The sequence below is a fragment of the Xyrauchen texanus genome, chromosome 3 (genome assembly GCF_025860055.1).
Source record: "Xyrauchen texanus isolate HMW12.3.18 chromosome 3, RBS_HiC_50CHRs, whole genome shotgun sequence".
NCBI classification, from domain to species: domain Eukaryota; kingdom Metazoa; phylum Chordata; class Actinopteri; order Cypriniformes; family Catostomidae; genus Xyrauchen; species Xyrauchen texanus.
Genome location: NC_068278.1, coordinates 37,852,232 through 37,869,854, shown reverse-complemented (window position 1 = coordinate 37,869,854; position 17,623 = coordinate 37,852,232). Strand labels below are relative to the sequence as shown.

Here is a 17,623-nt window from a genome sequence, read left to right as displayed (position 1 = left end):
GAAGACAGCTTTATTTTAATCGATAGCTCCCTAAAAGCATAGTTTACGTTTTTATAATGTTGCTTGTATGATTATTGTGTTTATTTATTTATATATATATATATATATATTGCATACCAGAACACTGTTGATGTTCTCCCTAAACAATTATGTGTGTGTATATATATATATATATATATATATATATATATATATATATATATAATTATTTGAGTATTATAGGCTACATTAAACAGTATAAATTATAGTAGCCTACATTTATATGTATAAATGGATACATTTTCTAAATTATTACAAATATTTGTAATTAATACATATATTTCTGAATAGATCCTTTCCGATGTCAAATTCGAGTTTGCTTACACTCGTTGAGAACTTTTCATCCTCATTTCTGGCTCTTATCTAGGCAGAACACGCATCGCTTTCGTTGTTTTGTTACTTTTACAAGACTGTTCAGTTGTCAGTCTTTGAGGCTCCTCCTCTTGAGTCGTCTGTTGATACGCCAATCTTCATGAAACCTGTTTCATGATTGGTGAGGGGAGTGGATGTAGTAGGCGGGGGTTCCAACTGTCAGTCCTGCTGGAGTGAAACAGTGCAGTTCATAGCGCGAGTGGACAAGTGGAAACAGTGGACTCATACACGGATTTCGTTGAAAGAAACGTGTTTACTACTAAAGGATAAACTTTAAACATTTCACATGGGGAGCTAAAAGCGTATGCGTTACAGTATGTTACTGATTTCAATTTTGGAATTACTGTTGTTTGGATGCACATCTGGTTTGTCTCGTTCCGCACACCGCGCGAGCGATGATGACAACTCGTCTCCAGACGCGAGACTCCCGCGTGCTGTGTTGGAGGAGACGCTGGAAGCGACCACCATCCCAAACCACTTACAGGAGGACGACGGGAACTACAGGCTTCCACCTTTCACCCCCATAATGACAATCACAACCAAGGACTTCAGGACAACTGGTAAAATTAGCCAACTACAGCCCCTCTCGATGACCACCACCACGGCTGCGCCTGTGACCAAAACAATAGACCCAACCTTTAAACGCAGTCAAGTCAAAGAAAACTCAACATTCACCAAAGGACTAAACATTACAGTTAAGCCTACTTCCTCCTATCCAGGAAATCAGACACAAAACACACCACCACCTACACTGGATACTGCAAACAGTTCATTGACAGTGAGAAGCACCTCTAAGCCTGTCTTCCTGACTACTGAGAAAGGTAGGCTCAGTTCCCACAGTCTGGAATCGTTCAATGCCATGTGAATGTGATGATGACCAGTGTAATGCTTTCTATTGCAAGTTGTAACATCTTCCAAAAGTGCATTCATATTGAACAGTACTGTATTCCTCCACCAGACACCAAAATGTGCATGCAGCCCTGTTTGTTGTTGAATATTTTTCGGAGGCTCAACAAATATAGGTTGGGGGTTGCAAGGAAGCTTTACCACAGAATTGCCTAGGTCACAGGGTGCACTTTCAAACTGTTCATGCTAAAAATATTTAGTTGGTATGACAACTGCTTTGCTGTGGCAGGTCAGCAGTAAAGGTTTACAACAAACCAGTATTATCTTTGTTTAGATACACTCCTTTGTCTGCTTTGTGGTAGCGCTGAATCAGATAAAGGTCTGTTCAGCAGGAAAAAAAAATCTGTATCATAGTAAGTATCATCAGATTATTTCAAATGTTTAACTGATGCATGCTCTCCATGACCCTCAGTAGTTTCCAACAGTGAAACTGGAGGACATTAGGGATCAGGCCAATAGCACAGAGACAACCTGCCTAATTGCTTTAAAGTGATTAATCACAATCTGACTGCCAAAAGAGGAAAACAAACATAAATCTTAAACCTTCCTCTCATTTGTCTTGAGTTGGGTGATGCTGGCTTTGTGACCATGGGCATGCAATTGTTTTTATTTTATGTGATATTTAGTGCAGCATCAGTCACCTTTATGTCTTTGAAATCAGATTCAAAGATTGACATATTTATCTGTCTGTTCCACAATCATTCATGTTGTCAGTTTCTTGCAGAGGGGTAATGCTGTCATCATTTACTCACCCTCATTTTGTTCTAACCCATATGACATTCTCTCTTTTGAGAAACACAAAAGGAGATGTTGGGCAGAATGACTGCCTCGGTCACTATTCACTTACATTGTATGGGAAAAAAGGTTGCTTTGTAAGTGAATGGTGACAGGCTAACAGGAAAGAAAGTAAAACGGGCCTGGAATGAGGGTGAACTGTTGCTTAACATTTTCTCACCCTGAACTTTGACATGTTTAGTTGCAGTAGTAGGATGAAATAAAATGTATATATATCTACTAACTTATTAGGGTTTAGAGTGTATGATGTTTCTCTTTTTTTCCAGAAATCCCAAAACAACTGTCTCCTTGCAGAATAATTGCTTCTAATAATAATTGGAACATAATAGTTTGCGATAGTATATCATCCAAAAAATAAAATTCTGCCACCAGTTACTCACCCTCATGTTGTTCCAAACACATATGACTTTCTTTCCTTCATGGAACATGAAAATTTAATTTTGAGCAGAATGTTAGGTACTGACAGCCTCAGTCACCATTCACTTTAATTGCATAATTTTTCCATACAATGTAAGTGAATAGTGACTGAGACTGAACATTATGGCTAACATCTCCTTTTGTGTTTAATGGAAGAAAAAGGTCAATAGGGGTTTGGAACAACATGAAAGTGAGTAACTGATGGCAGAATTTTATTTTTTGGATGATATACTATCGCAAACTATTATGTTCCAATTATCATTGGAAGCAATTATTCTGCAAGGAGACAGTTGTTTTGGGATTTCTGGAAAAAAAGAGAAACATCATACACTCTAAACCCTAATAAGTTAGTGTGTATATATATATATATATATAAAAAATGAAGACAATCAGTTACAACTATTTATAATCTAAGTTTATAAACTCCCAAGTTTAAGTTTCAGGTTTTATTTTGTGTTGCACATGCATGCTAATTGCTCTTAACTTGAAATATTAAGAAAGCAAACTCATACATTTTAATGTCACTTTAACTATTTGGCTGAACTTAATATTGCCATGTAAGCTCAACTTAAATACTGTAGTAGAGGGAACACAAGAAATAGGCTAGAAGTTGCTAGTATAATGAATGTTAGCATGCTGAATGCAAATTGGAAACACTTTGATTAGCATAGCAATTGCTCAACAAGTGAAGTAATATACTGTAGAACAATCTTAAATTGTACCCGTCCTTAACCTATAAACTCAAGCTTCACTATTCACCCTAATGCTAACCCCCAAACACTTTAACAGAACAAACTATTCTAACACAACACATTAAACAGTAACAAGTAGCCCCCTTTACATTAATCTTGTACAAAGACACATTATATAACACTTAATTTTAACATTTACTCTCCCTGTTGAGTGTCATGCAAAGGATGCTGGGAAATAGAAATCCCCTTCCCAGTTTCAGTTAAATTTAAGTTCCTGTAAATGTAAAGTTCCTTAAACTCATAACTATAAAACAGTTAAGGTTTCATAAAAGGTGTCAGTTGTGTGAACTCAAAAGAGTGAGAAAGTTCTAAATGGTTAATTGGTTAATTTATTTGAACGATTTATAATCATTTTAATGATTTATTTTTTCCCTATTCAAAATAATTAATTATTATAAGCATGAGGATTTACAGTGTATTCTGTGTAGCAGCCTGAAGGCAAATGTCCGTTTTATTTTTGTTTTGTTTGGAATATGTTCTTGTTGTTTAGCGCTTCGCTGTTTACTGGAGGTCCTAAATCACTTCAGCAGAAAAACAGATATGCCAAATTAAACACCGATTCTGTTGCTAAAAATATGAAGTGTTTGGCCTTTAGATTATAGCATGGCGGCTGAATTTAGTGTACTTGTTTCCCCAGAGAACTATGACATGATAATTTCTGTGACAACAGGGTAGTAAAATAATGAGCATATAATATTGAGGATCTTCTGAAGTTATTGTGATGTACATTTATATTTAAAATGTTGTTGTAATGATTGCATAAGCAGCTTCAACTTGCTGCTCTTTTTGAACTATTAAATATTCAGCAGTATTATAAGGACCCTAAAACATTAACCTCAATCTCTCACAACATGGTTTCAGAATCAGTTATGATTTAAAAAAGTTAAGTTGTCACATCCAAAATTCATACTATAGATGCTATGTTTTTATAACAAATGCTTGAAAATGATTTTCCTTATTGTATTCTTACAAGTCTTGTTCTCAAAGAATTTGCCTTTCCGTATTCATGCTTAAATGTCAACCACCCAATTAAGGATAAATAAGGATTTAGAAGAATGTACTTTACAAGCAGATTTCTGGATCAAATTATACTCATTAAATTGACAAGTGTTTTACCCGTTGATTCTGTCAGTCAAGCATTTTTCCTGACAGAATCTTCCATTTGACCTGTCCCAACTACAGCGACTCCCATTAAGTGCATATACATGTATGATGTTGTTGTTATTGTGATGTGAGAGAAGAATTTGTTTTGATGGGAGAAAATCATTTTACATTTTCATTTACATTTATTTATTTAGCAGACGCTTTTATATGAACTGACTTTATATGAACGGAGTACAATAGATGTGATTAATCCTAATGAAACAGTAATAAGAGAAGTGCTGTAATACAAAGTTGCAAATTGCTTAGAGAAGCACAAGTAGAGAGGAAGGTGAGAGACTGTGGTGAACAAGAATTAATTTAGATTTAATGTTTTTAGTAGGACTGAGTGACGTGCTTGCGAAAGAGATACGTCTTTAGATGTTTCTTGATGGTGGCTAGAGAATCAGCTGCTCTGTTAAGGTCATTCCACCAAGGAGAAACGTATGAAGTGTAGGTCCAGGAAAGTAATTTTGTGCCTCTGTGAGATGTTCCCTTGAGGCACCTATCATTCACTGATCTTAAGCTTTTGAAGGGCACATAGACTTGAAGTAGCGAGTGTAGATGGGGGGTTGTGTTCATGCTGTGCTGGTCTTCGATGGAAGAATCAAGATTTTACATTTAGTAGCCTAACAAGTTGGTTTATTGCTGAACTGACTGTTGCTTGTCAGTTGCAAGTGGAGTGCACTTGTGTTAGTAAACTTGTGTTAGTAAACTTGTGTTAGTAAACTTGTGTTAGTAAACTTGTGTTAGTAATCTTGTGTTAGTAAACTTGTGTTTTCTATTTTTTTTATTTTTTACAATGAACTGTTAATGGCCACAGAATTTGTCTGTGATTCTGAAATACACTGTAGCACAAATTGCATGTCATATTGTGCTCTATGTGTGAGCAGCATGTGGCTTATTAAAACACATTTAAAAAAAGGGCAGTGAAAGTCATTTAATTAATCCCCAGCACTACAGGACACTCAGAATCTCATATGATAGTTGTTTATCAGCTATCACTATGTCCTTGCTCAGCAGTGTCATGAACAGGTTTGCAGAAACATGAGCTAAAATGGATTGCTATTATTGTTATTATTGACCTTCATAGTCTTTGATAAGTGCACTGAGCACAACAGTAGGGTTCCAGAAGTTAAAATCCCATTCATATTACTTATAGATGAACCAGGTGATGAGCCTTACCACTCCCTCTCTCACGTAGACCGACACATGACCACACCCCCCCCATGCCACATGCCCCCACCGCTCACTCAGGCCAGGGCAACATCCGGCCTGCCCCTTCCCCCCCATTTCTGGATAGCAAGTCAGGCACAACCATCTGCGCCCCCGGACTGTGGACCACCTTGAATTTAAAGGGCTGTGAGAGCCAGATACCAACGGGTGATCTGTGCGTTAGTATCCTTCATGCGATGGAGCCACTGCGATGGAGCCACTGCAGAGGTCGTGATCGGAACAGAGGGTGAAGTCCTGCCCCAGCAGTTAGTAGCGGAGGGTCAGCCCACTTAATCGCAAGACACTCCTTCTCGATGGTACTATATTTTGTCTCCATGAAGGAGAGCTTACGACTAATAAATAGCACTGTCCGTTCCTCCTCTCCCACCTCCTGCAAGAGCACTGCGCCCAGTCCCCGTCAGATGCATCAGTGTGCAAAATAAAGGGGAGAGAGAAATCAGGTGCATGTAAAAGTGGCCTCCCACACAGTGCAGATTTTACCTTAAGGAAGGCCTGATGACACTACTCTGTCCACTGGACCGGATTGGGAGCCCCCTTTTTAGTAACATAAGTCAGCAGGCTGGTGACATCAGAGTAGCTAGGCACAAACCTGCCAGCCAGCCCCAAGAACTGCCTTACCCTTTTTTGGTCTTTGGTGCCAGGCAGGCTGCGATCGCCGTGGTTGTCAACCTGTGGAAGCACCTGCCCGTGCTCCAAGTGGAACCCCAGATACCTAATTCCACCCACCCAATTGTGCACTTCTTCGGGTTGGCCGTGAGTCCCGCCTGTCTCAGCGCTCTCAGGACAGCCCTCAGATGTTGCATATGCCGCTGCCAATCATTGCTGTAAATTATGATATCATCTAGGTATGCGGCAGCATATGCCATGTGTGATCTGAGGACCTTGTCCATAAGGCGCTGAAACGTGGCCGGGGCTCCGAACAACACAGTAGTCAACACAGAACTGGACAGAGCCGTCACTCTTCGGTACCAGAACTATTGGGCTGGCCCAATCACTGTGCGGCTCTTGTATTACGCCCGTTTCCAGCATTGCCTCTAATTCTTCCTGAATAATCTTTTTCTTGTGTTCAGGAAGATGATTGGGGTGGCAACGAACCACCAACCCCGGGGTGGTCTCGATATGGTGCTCTATGAAGTTTGTGCGACCGGGTAGGGGTGAAAAAAAACCTCTGCGAATTACGCTTGCAACCTGGCAATATCTGTAATGAGAGGTGGTCTCCGCAAGAGACCGGGGTGAATGAACTTGATTTGGGAAATACCTCTGGCCTGAGCTCCGCCCTCTCCAGAACTACCGTCGCCAAGGCTACAGGTAGCGCCTCCCTCCATGGTTTGAGGAGGTTGAGGTTGTAGATTTGACGTACCCCTCTCCTATCCGTTTGCATAACCTCATAATCGAGATCTCCTGCTCGTCGTGTGACCTCGAAGGGTCCTTGCCACTTGGCGTGTAATTTGGAGCTCGAAGTGGGCAGCAATACAAGCACTTTATCTCCCTGTGCGAATTCCCGTAGTTGAGTGCCCCTGTCGTACAGTTTGCGTTCACTCTCCTGAGCTTTGAGCAAATTCTCCTGTGTTACCTGCCCCAAAGTGTGGAGTTTCGCTCGAAGGTCAAGAACATATAGAATTTTAGTTTTACTATTCGAAGGTCCTTCCTCTCAGGCTTTCCATATAACGCTGAGCACGCTGCATGGCCAGCGCCCATACAGTAGCTCTAACGGAGAAAATCCGGTGGAGGCTTGCAGGACCTCTCGTACTACAAATAGCAGGGGTTCGAGCCACTTATCACAGGTTTTAGCATCTTCATGTACAAACTCACGAATCATGGTTTTTAAGGTCTTTATTAAATTGTTCAACCAACCCGTCGGTTTGCGGGTAGTAAATGCTTGTGCAAATTGACTTAATGCCTATTAATCCATATATTTTGCGTAGTGTACATGATATGAAAGTTGTGCTTTGATCAGTGAGGGTTTCCTTTGGAATCCCCACCCGGGAGATGATTCTGAAGAGTGCCTACACAACATTGCATGCTGAGATGATGTGCAGGGGCACTGCTTCCGAATAGCGCATTTCATAGTCCACCAGAGCCAATACAAAGTGATGGCCACGTGCAGTCCGCTCTAATGGCCCGACAAGATCCATGGCAATTCTGTTGAAGGGGATCTCGATCAACAGCAGTGGGCACAATGGCGCATTTGTGGTGGATGGTGGATTCACCAACTTACATTCACGGTACGCCGCACACCACTTGCGAACATCCCCGTGAATGCCCGGCCAAAAGAAACAGGCCATTATGTGGTTCAAAGTTTTTTCGTGACCTAAGTGGCCAGCCATTGGATTATAATCAGCCGCCTGGAAGAGTGCTTCCTGACGGCTCTTTGGTACTAACAGCTGAGTTGTATTCTCTTTGGCTTGAGGGTCCTGCATCACTCGATACAACCGCTTTTAGAAAAGTACGGGTATGTGAGCGCAAGACCGGGCTGGAGCTGTTGACCATCAAGTACATTCACTTGGTCGAAGGCTTGCTTGAGGGACTTGTCACATTATTGCTCCAGAGGGAAGTCCCCCTCAGGGAAGCCCCTGAGAATGGGAACTCCCCCATCCACGTCATCTTGACGTGGAGCCGCTGTTGACGGCCCTGGTAGTGCCTCGCCAGCCATAGTATTGCACGTCACACCCCGCCCGCTACTTTGCAGGACCCATCCACACATATTACCCTATAGATTTTTATAGATTTTTAAAACTGGGCCAGTTGGTTCCCAGAATTAGCGAATGGGTGAGGCGGGAATTAACTGCAGCCTCGGCCTATGCCTTTTCCCCCTGAACTGTATCTCAATGGTAACCACCGGATACTTGTGAATCTCCTGCAGGCATCACGGAGCTGCTGGGCAAACGCAAACGGGCGGCCGTCCTTCCCGAAACTCAACGAGTGGGAGAGCTGCCACCTCTGCTCCGGGGTCCAACCTCAATTGTTTATAATCCAGGAGGCTGGTGGCGGGGAGTTGTTGTGCTGCCAGCTGTGCCTCTCCGGAGAGCAGGGGCAACAGGCGGGCCGCCCACTTCTCAGGGGGCTACCTCCAAACCTCCACAGTTTTCTCAAAGATGTTGGTAAGGGCGACCTGTGGAACGGGCTCCGAGGAGGTCGCAGCTCCAGCCCCCTCTCCGGCGACCAGGCTCCAGAGCATCTGCCGGTCCTCCGCTTGTGTCTGGAGCAGGACTTGGAAACATTGTTTCTGCTCCAGGCGTATCTCCATGAGAGCCTCATGTTGGGACTGCTTGATGCTGGCGAGGGACTTCGCAAAGCGGTGAAGACTCCATAACAGCATTTCTCCTCCAATCCCATGTTTTGTACATTTTGTGTACTGGAACAAAGTCTTTAGTTCGGGCAATGGAGGAGTCAGGAGACAACGAAGCAAGTTCAAGGTCAGTTCTTCATTTTAAATTTATTTTCTCTTGAAACGACAGTAACCGTCGTAATAAATAAACTTAAACACAAATACAGTGGGTATGGAAAGTATTCAGACCCCCTAAAATTTTTCACTCTTTGTTATATTGCAGCCATTTGCTAAAATCATTTAAGTTCCTTTTTTTCCCTCATTATTGTACACACAGCACCCCATATTGACAGAAAAACACAGAATTGTTGACATTTTTGCACATTTATTAAAAAAGAAAAACTGAAATATCACATGGTCCTAAGTATTCAGACCCTTTGCTGTGACACTCATATATTTAACTCAGGTGCTGTCCATTTCTTCTGATCATCCTTGAGATGGTTCTACACCTTCAATTGAGTCCAGCTGTGTTTGATTATACTGATTGGACTTGATTAGGAAAGCCACACACCTGTCTATATAAGACCTTACAGCTCACAGTGCATGTCAGAGCAAATGAGAATCATGAGGTCAAAGGAACTGCCTGAAGAGCTCAGAGACAGAATTGTGGCAAGGCACAGATCTGGCCAAGGTTACAAAAAAATTTCTGCTGCCCTTAAGGTTCATAAGAGCACAGTGGCCTCCATAATCCTTAAATGGAAGACGTTTGGGACGACCAGAACCCTTCCTAGAGCTGGCCGTCCGGCCAAACTGAGCTATCAGGGGAGAAGAGCCTTGGTGAGAGAGGTAAAGAAGAACCCAAAGATCACTGTGGCTGAGCTCCAGAGATGCAGTCGGGAGATGGGAGAAAATTGTAGTAAGTCAACCATCACTGCAGCCATCCACCAGTCGGGGCTTTATGGCAGAGTGGCCTGACGGAAGCCTCTCCTCAGTGCAAGACACATGAAAGCCCGCATGGAGTTTGCTAAAAAAACACCTGAAGGACTCCAAGATGGTGATAAATAAGATTCTCTGGTCTGATGAGACAAAGATAGAACTTTTTGGCCTTAATTCTAAGTGGTATGTGTGGAGAAAACCAGGCACTGCTCATCACCTGTCCAATACAGTCTCAACAGTGAAGCATGGTGGTGGCAGCATCATGCTGTGGGAGTGTTTTTTAGCTGCAGGGACAGGACGACTGGTTGCAATCAAGGGAAAGATGAATGCGGCCAAGTACAGGGATATCCTGGACGAAAACCTTCTGCAGAGTGCTCTGGACCTCAGACTGGGCCGAAGGTTCACCTTCCAACAAGACAATGACCCTAAGCACACCGCTAAAATAACGAAGGAGTGGCTTCACAACAACTCCGTGACTGTTCTTGAATGGCCCAGCCAGAGCCCTGACTTAAACCCAATTGAGCATCTCTGGAGTGACCTGAAAATGGCTGTCCACCAACGTTTACCATCCAACCTGACAGAACTGGAGAGGATCTGCAAGGAGGAATGGCAGAGGATACCCAAATCCAGATGTGAAAAACTTGTTGCATCTTTCCCAAAAAGACTCATGGCTGTATTAGATCAAAAGGGTGCTTCTACTAAATACTGAACAAAGGGTCTGAATACTTAGGACCATGTGATATTTCAGTTTTTCTTTTTTAATAAATGTGCAAAAATGTCAACAATTCTGTGTTTTTCTGTCAATATGGGATGCTGTGTGTACAATAATGAGGAAAAGAAATGAACTTAAATGATTTTAGCAAATGGCTGCAATATAACAAAGAGTGAAAAATTTAAGGGGGTCTGAATACTTTCCGTACCCACTGTATATATAGTATCACACTCTGGCTGCGGTACTGTCGGGTCTCTCTCACTCTGATGCTGTGGTGTGGCTCTTAAGTCTCCCTCCACCATCACTATAATGAGAGACAGGTGTTAACCCTCTGGGGTCTGAGGGTGTTTTTGGGCCTGGAGAAGTTTTGACATGCCTTGACATTTGTGCTTTTTTCAGTTGCTTATAAACATATTATGGCTGATGTCTGAGAACACTTTATTCAGCACAAACTGGGCTACAATAATATGTGAGCAACATGTACATGTTTGTATTTTTTAGAAAATAATGTTTATGTGTGGTTTTTGAAAAAAAAATCTAAATTTTAAGTAATTGAAATTAAAGGCCAGATAACACATACTTAATATTTGTCCACAATACTTTTGAGAACTGGATCTTGTAGCCTAGAGTTTTTGCTACAAAATGATGTGAAAACCATCCTGATCACTTATTCAAACAAAACAATATAGTAATTTAACTTTTGTGAGACACTTTTAGTGTTAGAAAGGTCATATGCAAGGAGGCGTGAATTCTCACAAATATTTATGTGATTCACACCTGAGGAGACAAAGACCCCTCTCCTGGGCCCATCAATGAGGAATGTGACAGAAAGTGAATGAATGTGTGGAGACAATGATCAAAATCAAGTTTTAAGTTAAAAGAAGTAATCTGACTATACATTTTCTTTACATAAAGACTTTACTTAATTTTAGACCTACTTTACCGTTAAAAGAAGTCTCTTCTGCCCACCAAGGCTGCATTTATTTGATCCAAAATACAGTAAAAACAGTGATATTGTGAACTCTTTACGATTTAAAAGAACAGTTTTCTATTTGAATATATTTTAAAATGCAATTTGTGATCAAAGTTGAATTTTCAGCAGCATTACTATAGTCTTCAGTTTCACATGATCCTTCAGAAATCACTATAATATGCAGATTTTCTAATATGGGCATATTTACACCCGAACAGATATTTGCAAGCACAAGCTTCATTGATGATAATGAGGCAGCATAAACACTAGTTAAAATATAATCTAAACATTCATATTATTTTTATACCATATAAATATGATATGTAATATCTAGAGATGCACCGATCGACCGTCCAGGGACCGGAATTAGCCGATTTTCCGCATGCTCGGCCGGACCGGTGAACGGCCGGTCAGCCTCACGTCTTTCCGATTCCAAGCCGGTCCGTTTTGTTGCCAGCGGCGCAGGCAATAACGTCACAGCCGCATGTAAACATGTCATTGGCGTTGAAGATCTTCACTGTGAGTGAAGAATACATAAAGTTCGAAATGTGTAATAATTGTAAGGCCAAAGTAAACCATGGGGGAACCACCACAATATTTTTCGGAACAACAAACCTAATTTGACATTTAAAACACCATCACCCAGCTGAAAATGCCCATTTTAAAAAAGAAGCTAAAAAGGGAATGCGGCTAAAGCTAGCCAGAGCTCAAAGGCAACCACAAGTCAGCAGCCTCTCCTGTCATCCCTTGGAATGAGCAGCGAAAAGACCAAAGCAATTACGAGGAACATTATGGAATTCATGGCCCTGGATGACCAGCCGTTCTCCATAGTTGAGGACAGAGGGTTCAGAAATCTGATACATTTCCTCGATACAGAGTAGGGGGTACTTTCCGACGTTGCGTTGCCCGAGTTGTTTAATCTCGTGTCATGTCACACACGCAGCCTGTTATCTGTCAACATTTGGGTACACAAATCCGGGAGAGGGGAAGTGGGGGTGCTGGATGGCAGAGGCAGGCTAAATACTATACAAATTGTGCCGTTGTGATTTAATGTGCTGTGTAACGTAAATTTTCCCACAGTGTCCGATATTAAAATCAGTGCGACACACATTGCAAAAGGCGTGGGCATTGTCGATATGGCTTCGGGATATGAAATTAAATTCTTCCATCCAGCTGTTTTTATATGTACATGTATATTTAGTTTTTTTCACCGGAGCACCAGCTGAGTCTTCTCCTCCCCTCTACCAGTGATGCTTGATTTAACATCCTGCGTCTACTGCCTGCACAGATATCAACAGCGCAACTGGGTTGTAGGTTGCCAGGTTGAGGTCACAAATGATTTGTAATGTGTATGATGTGTCGATTGTGTGAGTAGGATGCGTTTCATTCAAGATCTGGCAACTGGACCACCTTGGAATAATATATTGATGTGATTATTCATATAACGTGGTTTGGGCCATACAAATTACGGGAGTTTTATTTGGGAGAAATAACAAAACGGGAGACTCCCGGGAAAAACGGGAGTGTCGACAGGTATGGTTACAAGCCATTCCCGAAGCAGTGCTCAGTTTTTTCAACAGATATTTGGACATCTAACATAAGTTGAGCGTATTGGAGTTTTTCAGATCTTTGGAATTGTTTTGTTAGATGAGTAATGAAGAGAAAAAGGTCCATTTATAAAAATAGTGGAAAATGACATCTGTTATATAAAGCAACTCATTTGCAGTTAATTGTTATTTCTACCTCTTTCCAGTCACAGAGCACTTTATTTTGAGAGTTGTTTGAGAGAAGATCCTGTAACTTAGTGCAGTTTGGGGGAAATTGTAATGTTTAATAATTTATTTTATTATGAAAATAAAATGTTGCATTGAAGAAAGGTAGATTTTGTTTGTATATGCGGTCAATAGTAGTTATTAGAAAGAAAATCGACAGGTCAAACTTGCAAAAAATCAGCCAAGAAAACTGCAATCGGTGCATCTCTAGTAATATCATACGGCATACAATTTAAATGCCTGCTTTAGCTGAAACAACATTTAAATGTAAATAAAACTTTCTTATTAGGAGTCATATTTCAAATTTCAATACTCTGAATCCTGGCTGGCAAGTCTGGAAACAGTCCCACTAGTAAAATATGTACATGTTTATATAAAATAGCATGTCAACTAATGTAAGTAAAACTAAATGACTTACTCATCTGAAATTGTATCCTCGGCTGGATCTTGTCTCTCTTCAAAATGCAAACGTTCATCGGAGTCCTGCTCTTCATCACTATCCAGGAGTTTCCTCACTTGTGTATCGTGCTATCTTTCAAATGTGCAGAAAAGTGAATGAACAATGTTTTTAAGGCACAGTCGGGGGCGTTCACCATTTGCATTGATCGCCTCATGACCGTATGAATAGCGCTCTCTGCCCATGGGTGTGATCACATTAGGGATTATTAGCTGAGCCAAGAAAAATTGTACATTGCTTTGTTTCATACAGATTTCATTGCAGGAGAATATTTGTTTTAAATTTGAATTGTTTTATTTAAACTGACATTTTAAGCTTTCTTTAGACGTGTTTCAGAAATATGCTCGTGCACACGGAGACTGCTGAAAGCGCACCCTTTTTATTTTATTTTTGTTGTTGTTGTTGTGAGTGTACACATATAAAAGTAGACCCTTTATAGTCTCTAATGATGTCTTGCACTTATCTGTATACCCCCAAATGATGGAGTATTTTAAGTTGTTTCCGCTGTAATGACGAAAAAATCCAGCAGAATGCGCTGGCGCGTCCGTTGACCCCAGAGGTTTAAAGATCATTGTGAACCAGGTGACCAGCCTTACCACTCTCTCTCTCCCCCGCAGACCGACATGTGACCACGCCTCCATGTCACATGTACCCTCTCTATCCTCTCAAATCACTTATTTTTTTGCATTTATTTTGCAATAAAATTTGTATATATATATTTTTTATTCTCAATATTATTTTATTTATATAGTCTTGCTTTAGATTTTATTATATTGTTCCATTTAGTTTGTCTTTTAAGAGTGTATTAATTTGAAATGGGCTGCATTAGGGCTGGGATAAACGATTATTCTTGTGACAACACCGGTAATACCTGTTTCATCGGGGGTGGGGGTGTATAAAATGTAAAAAAAAAAAATAAAAAAAAACATTTGCCGGGAGTTTGATTGACTGGCGATCTGATCAATCAATCATAATACGCCATTTTTGTCCGACAAAGTAGTCAGGAGAGAGAAGATTAACGTCGGTGGATTTGAATTTGAATAATGGATTGTAGGCTACTGTACTGACATCTTTCCGCGTTTAAAACAACAGTCCTTCTGATGTAGGCTACATTCATGTTTAGCCTATTTGATGCTATAAATTAACCAAGGAAAAGATGATCGGTTCACGAGCAGCTTTAACTGAGGCAATCTGTCACGGCACATTAAAGAGCCACAAAATAGTTGGCCTATTTATGGCTTAATTTTCTTTGAATGACCAAATTTGAAAGTTGAGACTTTATTAAATGTTACCTGCTATGGTCAAATACATAGAGCGCGTTGTCAGTGTCCTCTCTGTATTTTTCACGACATTCATAGCTATAAGCACATTATTAATAGCTATAAGCGAAAACTTTAGGTGTCGACAACGTATTATAGCCTACTCCAACATCGAGTGCAAAGTGGGGAGTTGAAAAAAACTTACGGTGCTCTGTCATCTGCGGCTGCTCCCGGGTGGCGCTAGAATGGAAGGCCATCTCCATTTTGCAAAGATGACATATCACGGAATTTTTTCCTTTTAAATTAAATAATTCCCATACTTTAGAGCCACTCGTGTTGGCGTCGGCGCCGCCATCTTTGTTTTGGGTCTGACAATTTGACGCGCATATTTTGCGTCGACGTATTTTTTGCGTCGACGTCATCCCAGCCCTAGTGCTGGTGCATTGCCGTGGTGCTAGAATGGAAATCCATCTCCATTTTGCAAAGACGACATATCACATAATTTTTTCCTTTTAAATTAAAGAATTCCCATACTTTAGATGAACGAGTGCGTGCCGCCTTGCACTTCTGGTAGTCTGAGGAGCCACTCGTTTTGCTTCTACTCTCCGGCGCCGCCATCTTTGTTTTGGTCTGACGAATCGGCGCGCATATTTTGCGTCGACGTATTTTTTGAGTCGACGTCATCGATTAAGTCGACGCGTCGTCCCAGCCCTAGGCTGCATAGTTTGTTGCTACATTAAAAAAGACAAATTCTTATGGAACTGCTGAAAAATTTATGTTTGTGCAGTTGTTGGCTATTGTTGTAAGATATTTGAAAGTTCAATATTTGAGGCATTTGAGATGCAGGATTGTTCTGCGGTCTGGGATTCACTTTCACATTAAAATTGTGATCACATAATGCCCTGCCCTAAATAGAACGGACAGTGTGTTTGCTGCTGGGGTTTGGCTCTTTGAGTCTTTTGACAAGTCTATTGACTTTAAACTTCAAACAATGTGTTTAAAGTGTTCTTGGTAAAACTAAGACATCTGACAGAAATCCCTGAAATGAATTAAAGCTCTAAAATCAAAACTGTATATGTTTTTTTTTTTTTTTTCTCATTGCACAATTTTTGAAGTAAATCAGGATCATTATTATCTATTAAGGTCTACCTCCATTGCATAAAAATGTTGTATCAGCACAAGCTCACAAAATGTGGGTAGATGACAAACAACCACTTCTCAAGTTTACCCTAAACTAATTTTTACTCTGACTAGCACTTCAAATAGTTGTTGTTCTCTGTCTAAAAGGCTCAGATTGGTAGTTTCTTATGTAGACCAGAACCAGAAAACAGTCCCAGCGTCAATTAGAATCTTCATGGTGCTGGCGGCCCAGTGGTTTGTCAGGAAAACTGTAGAAACGTTATTGACAACTAGGACTAATTTGTTTCAAGAAGTGTGTGTTTTATCCACTTATTTTTATGTTTCACTTGTATTGCAGTGGCACATGTAAATTATAGCTAAAGAAACATCTCCTAACACTCAAAGTGAAAAGCATCACTGGTGATTCGGGACTGTGGATTCGCTAGTTGTCGTGCTGCTCATCCAGAACTCTGCTCACATTTAGTGAACTTGTGCTGAACGGAGCTCAAATAGTGAAAAACCTGAACAACTGTATAAACTTTCAGTGCCAGCTTCATTTATTATAATAGGATGGGAGCATTCTAGTATTGTCGCTTTGCTCACTTTCTGTGTAATTTATTAAAAATTTGAAAAAGTGTTTTGTTTTTATGCTTCTAAAAGGGCCAAATTGAGGTTGACTGTTTAGGGACTCTATTGCTATTAATACATCAATAAATCAAGAAAGTATTTCAGTAACAGCTTGTTTTGGATTTGTAGTAAATATTTTATGTAAATGCTGGTCATAGAAATGAATAATCTTGCTTACAATATGAAGAGAAATAATCAACATCATTTTTCATCATTATCGTGCAGCCCTAATGGTGTTAAAAAAAATCATCATAATCGTGCAGCCCTAATGGTGTTTTTTTTTTTTTTTTTTTTTTTTATATGCAAATGTGCTGAAAGAGCAGTTAATTCACTTTTCAAATGTGCTCTGAAGCATGTGATGTGACAAATTCACACCTATTCCTTCTAGGTGTTTTATAAATGCAATGTAGTGCTATTGCTTAGACTTTCTTTTTTAAAAGACCTCTAAGCCTAAATACACTAAATCCACTTCTTTTGTGAGGAGTAGTAGACGCACAGATTTATTTTGGTGGCTGACTAAACACTCTGGAGCTCTAAAGCTGCAATTCCAGGATAACTGATAGCTGCCCCTCTGCCTGTGTTTCTCAGTATCCTCTCTCAGCATTTGAAATTCACATTGGAAAGGGACTCAATGTTCTTAAATGTGTTTCAGACAGGGCCATCTCAAGATCAGTGCTTCTAGAATGTCAAGTAAATTATATTGCTAAAACACAATAAGGCCTATTATTTTGTCAATTTTACACCGCCTATTGCATATTCATTATGTGCAAACAACATGTAATAAAATGTGCATGCCTAACCATCCAGCACACCATCTCAATGTATGCTTTTAATAATTTATTT

General features: G+C 40.5%; 1 protein-coding gene across 1 annotated transcript in view; it reads left to right on the top strand.

Moving 5' to 3' along the window:
- Positions 1–610: 610 nt before the first annotated feature.
- Positions 611–17,623, top strand: part of LOC127632615 (multiple epidermal growth factor-like domains protein 9) — a 157,592-nt gene continuing 140,579 nt past the window's right edge. Inside the window, exon 1 of the mRNA XM_052111315.1 lies at positions 611–1,232. Coding sequence (XP_051967275.1) covers positions 716–1,232 — 517 coding nt within the window. The 5' untranslated portion in view covers positions 611–715. The remainder of the gene's footprint in view (positions 1,233–17,623) is intronic.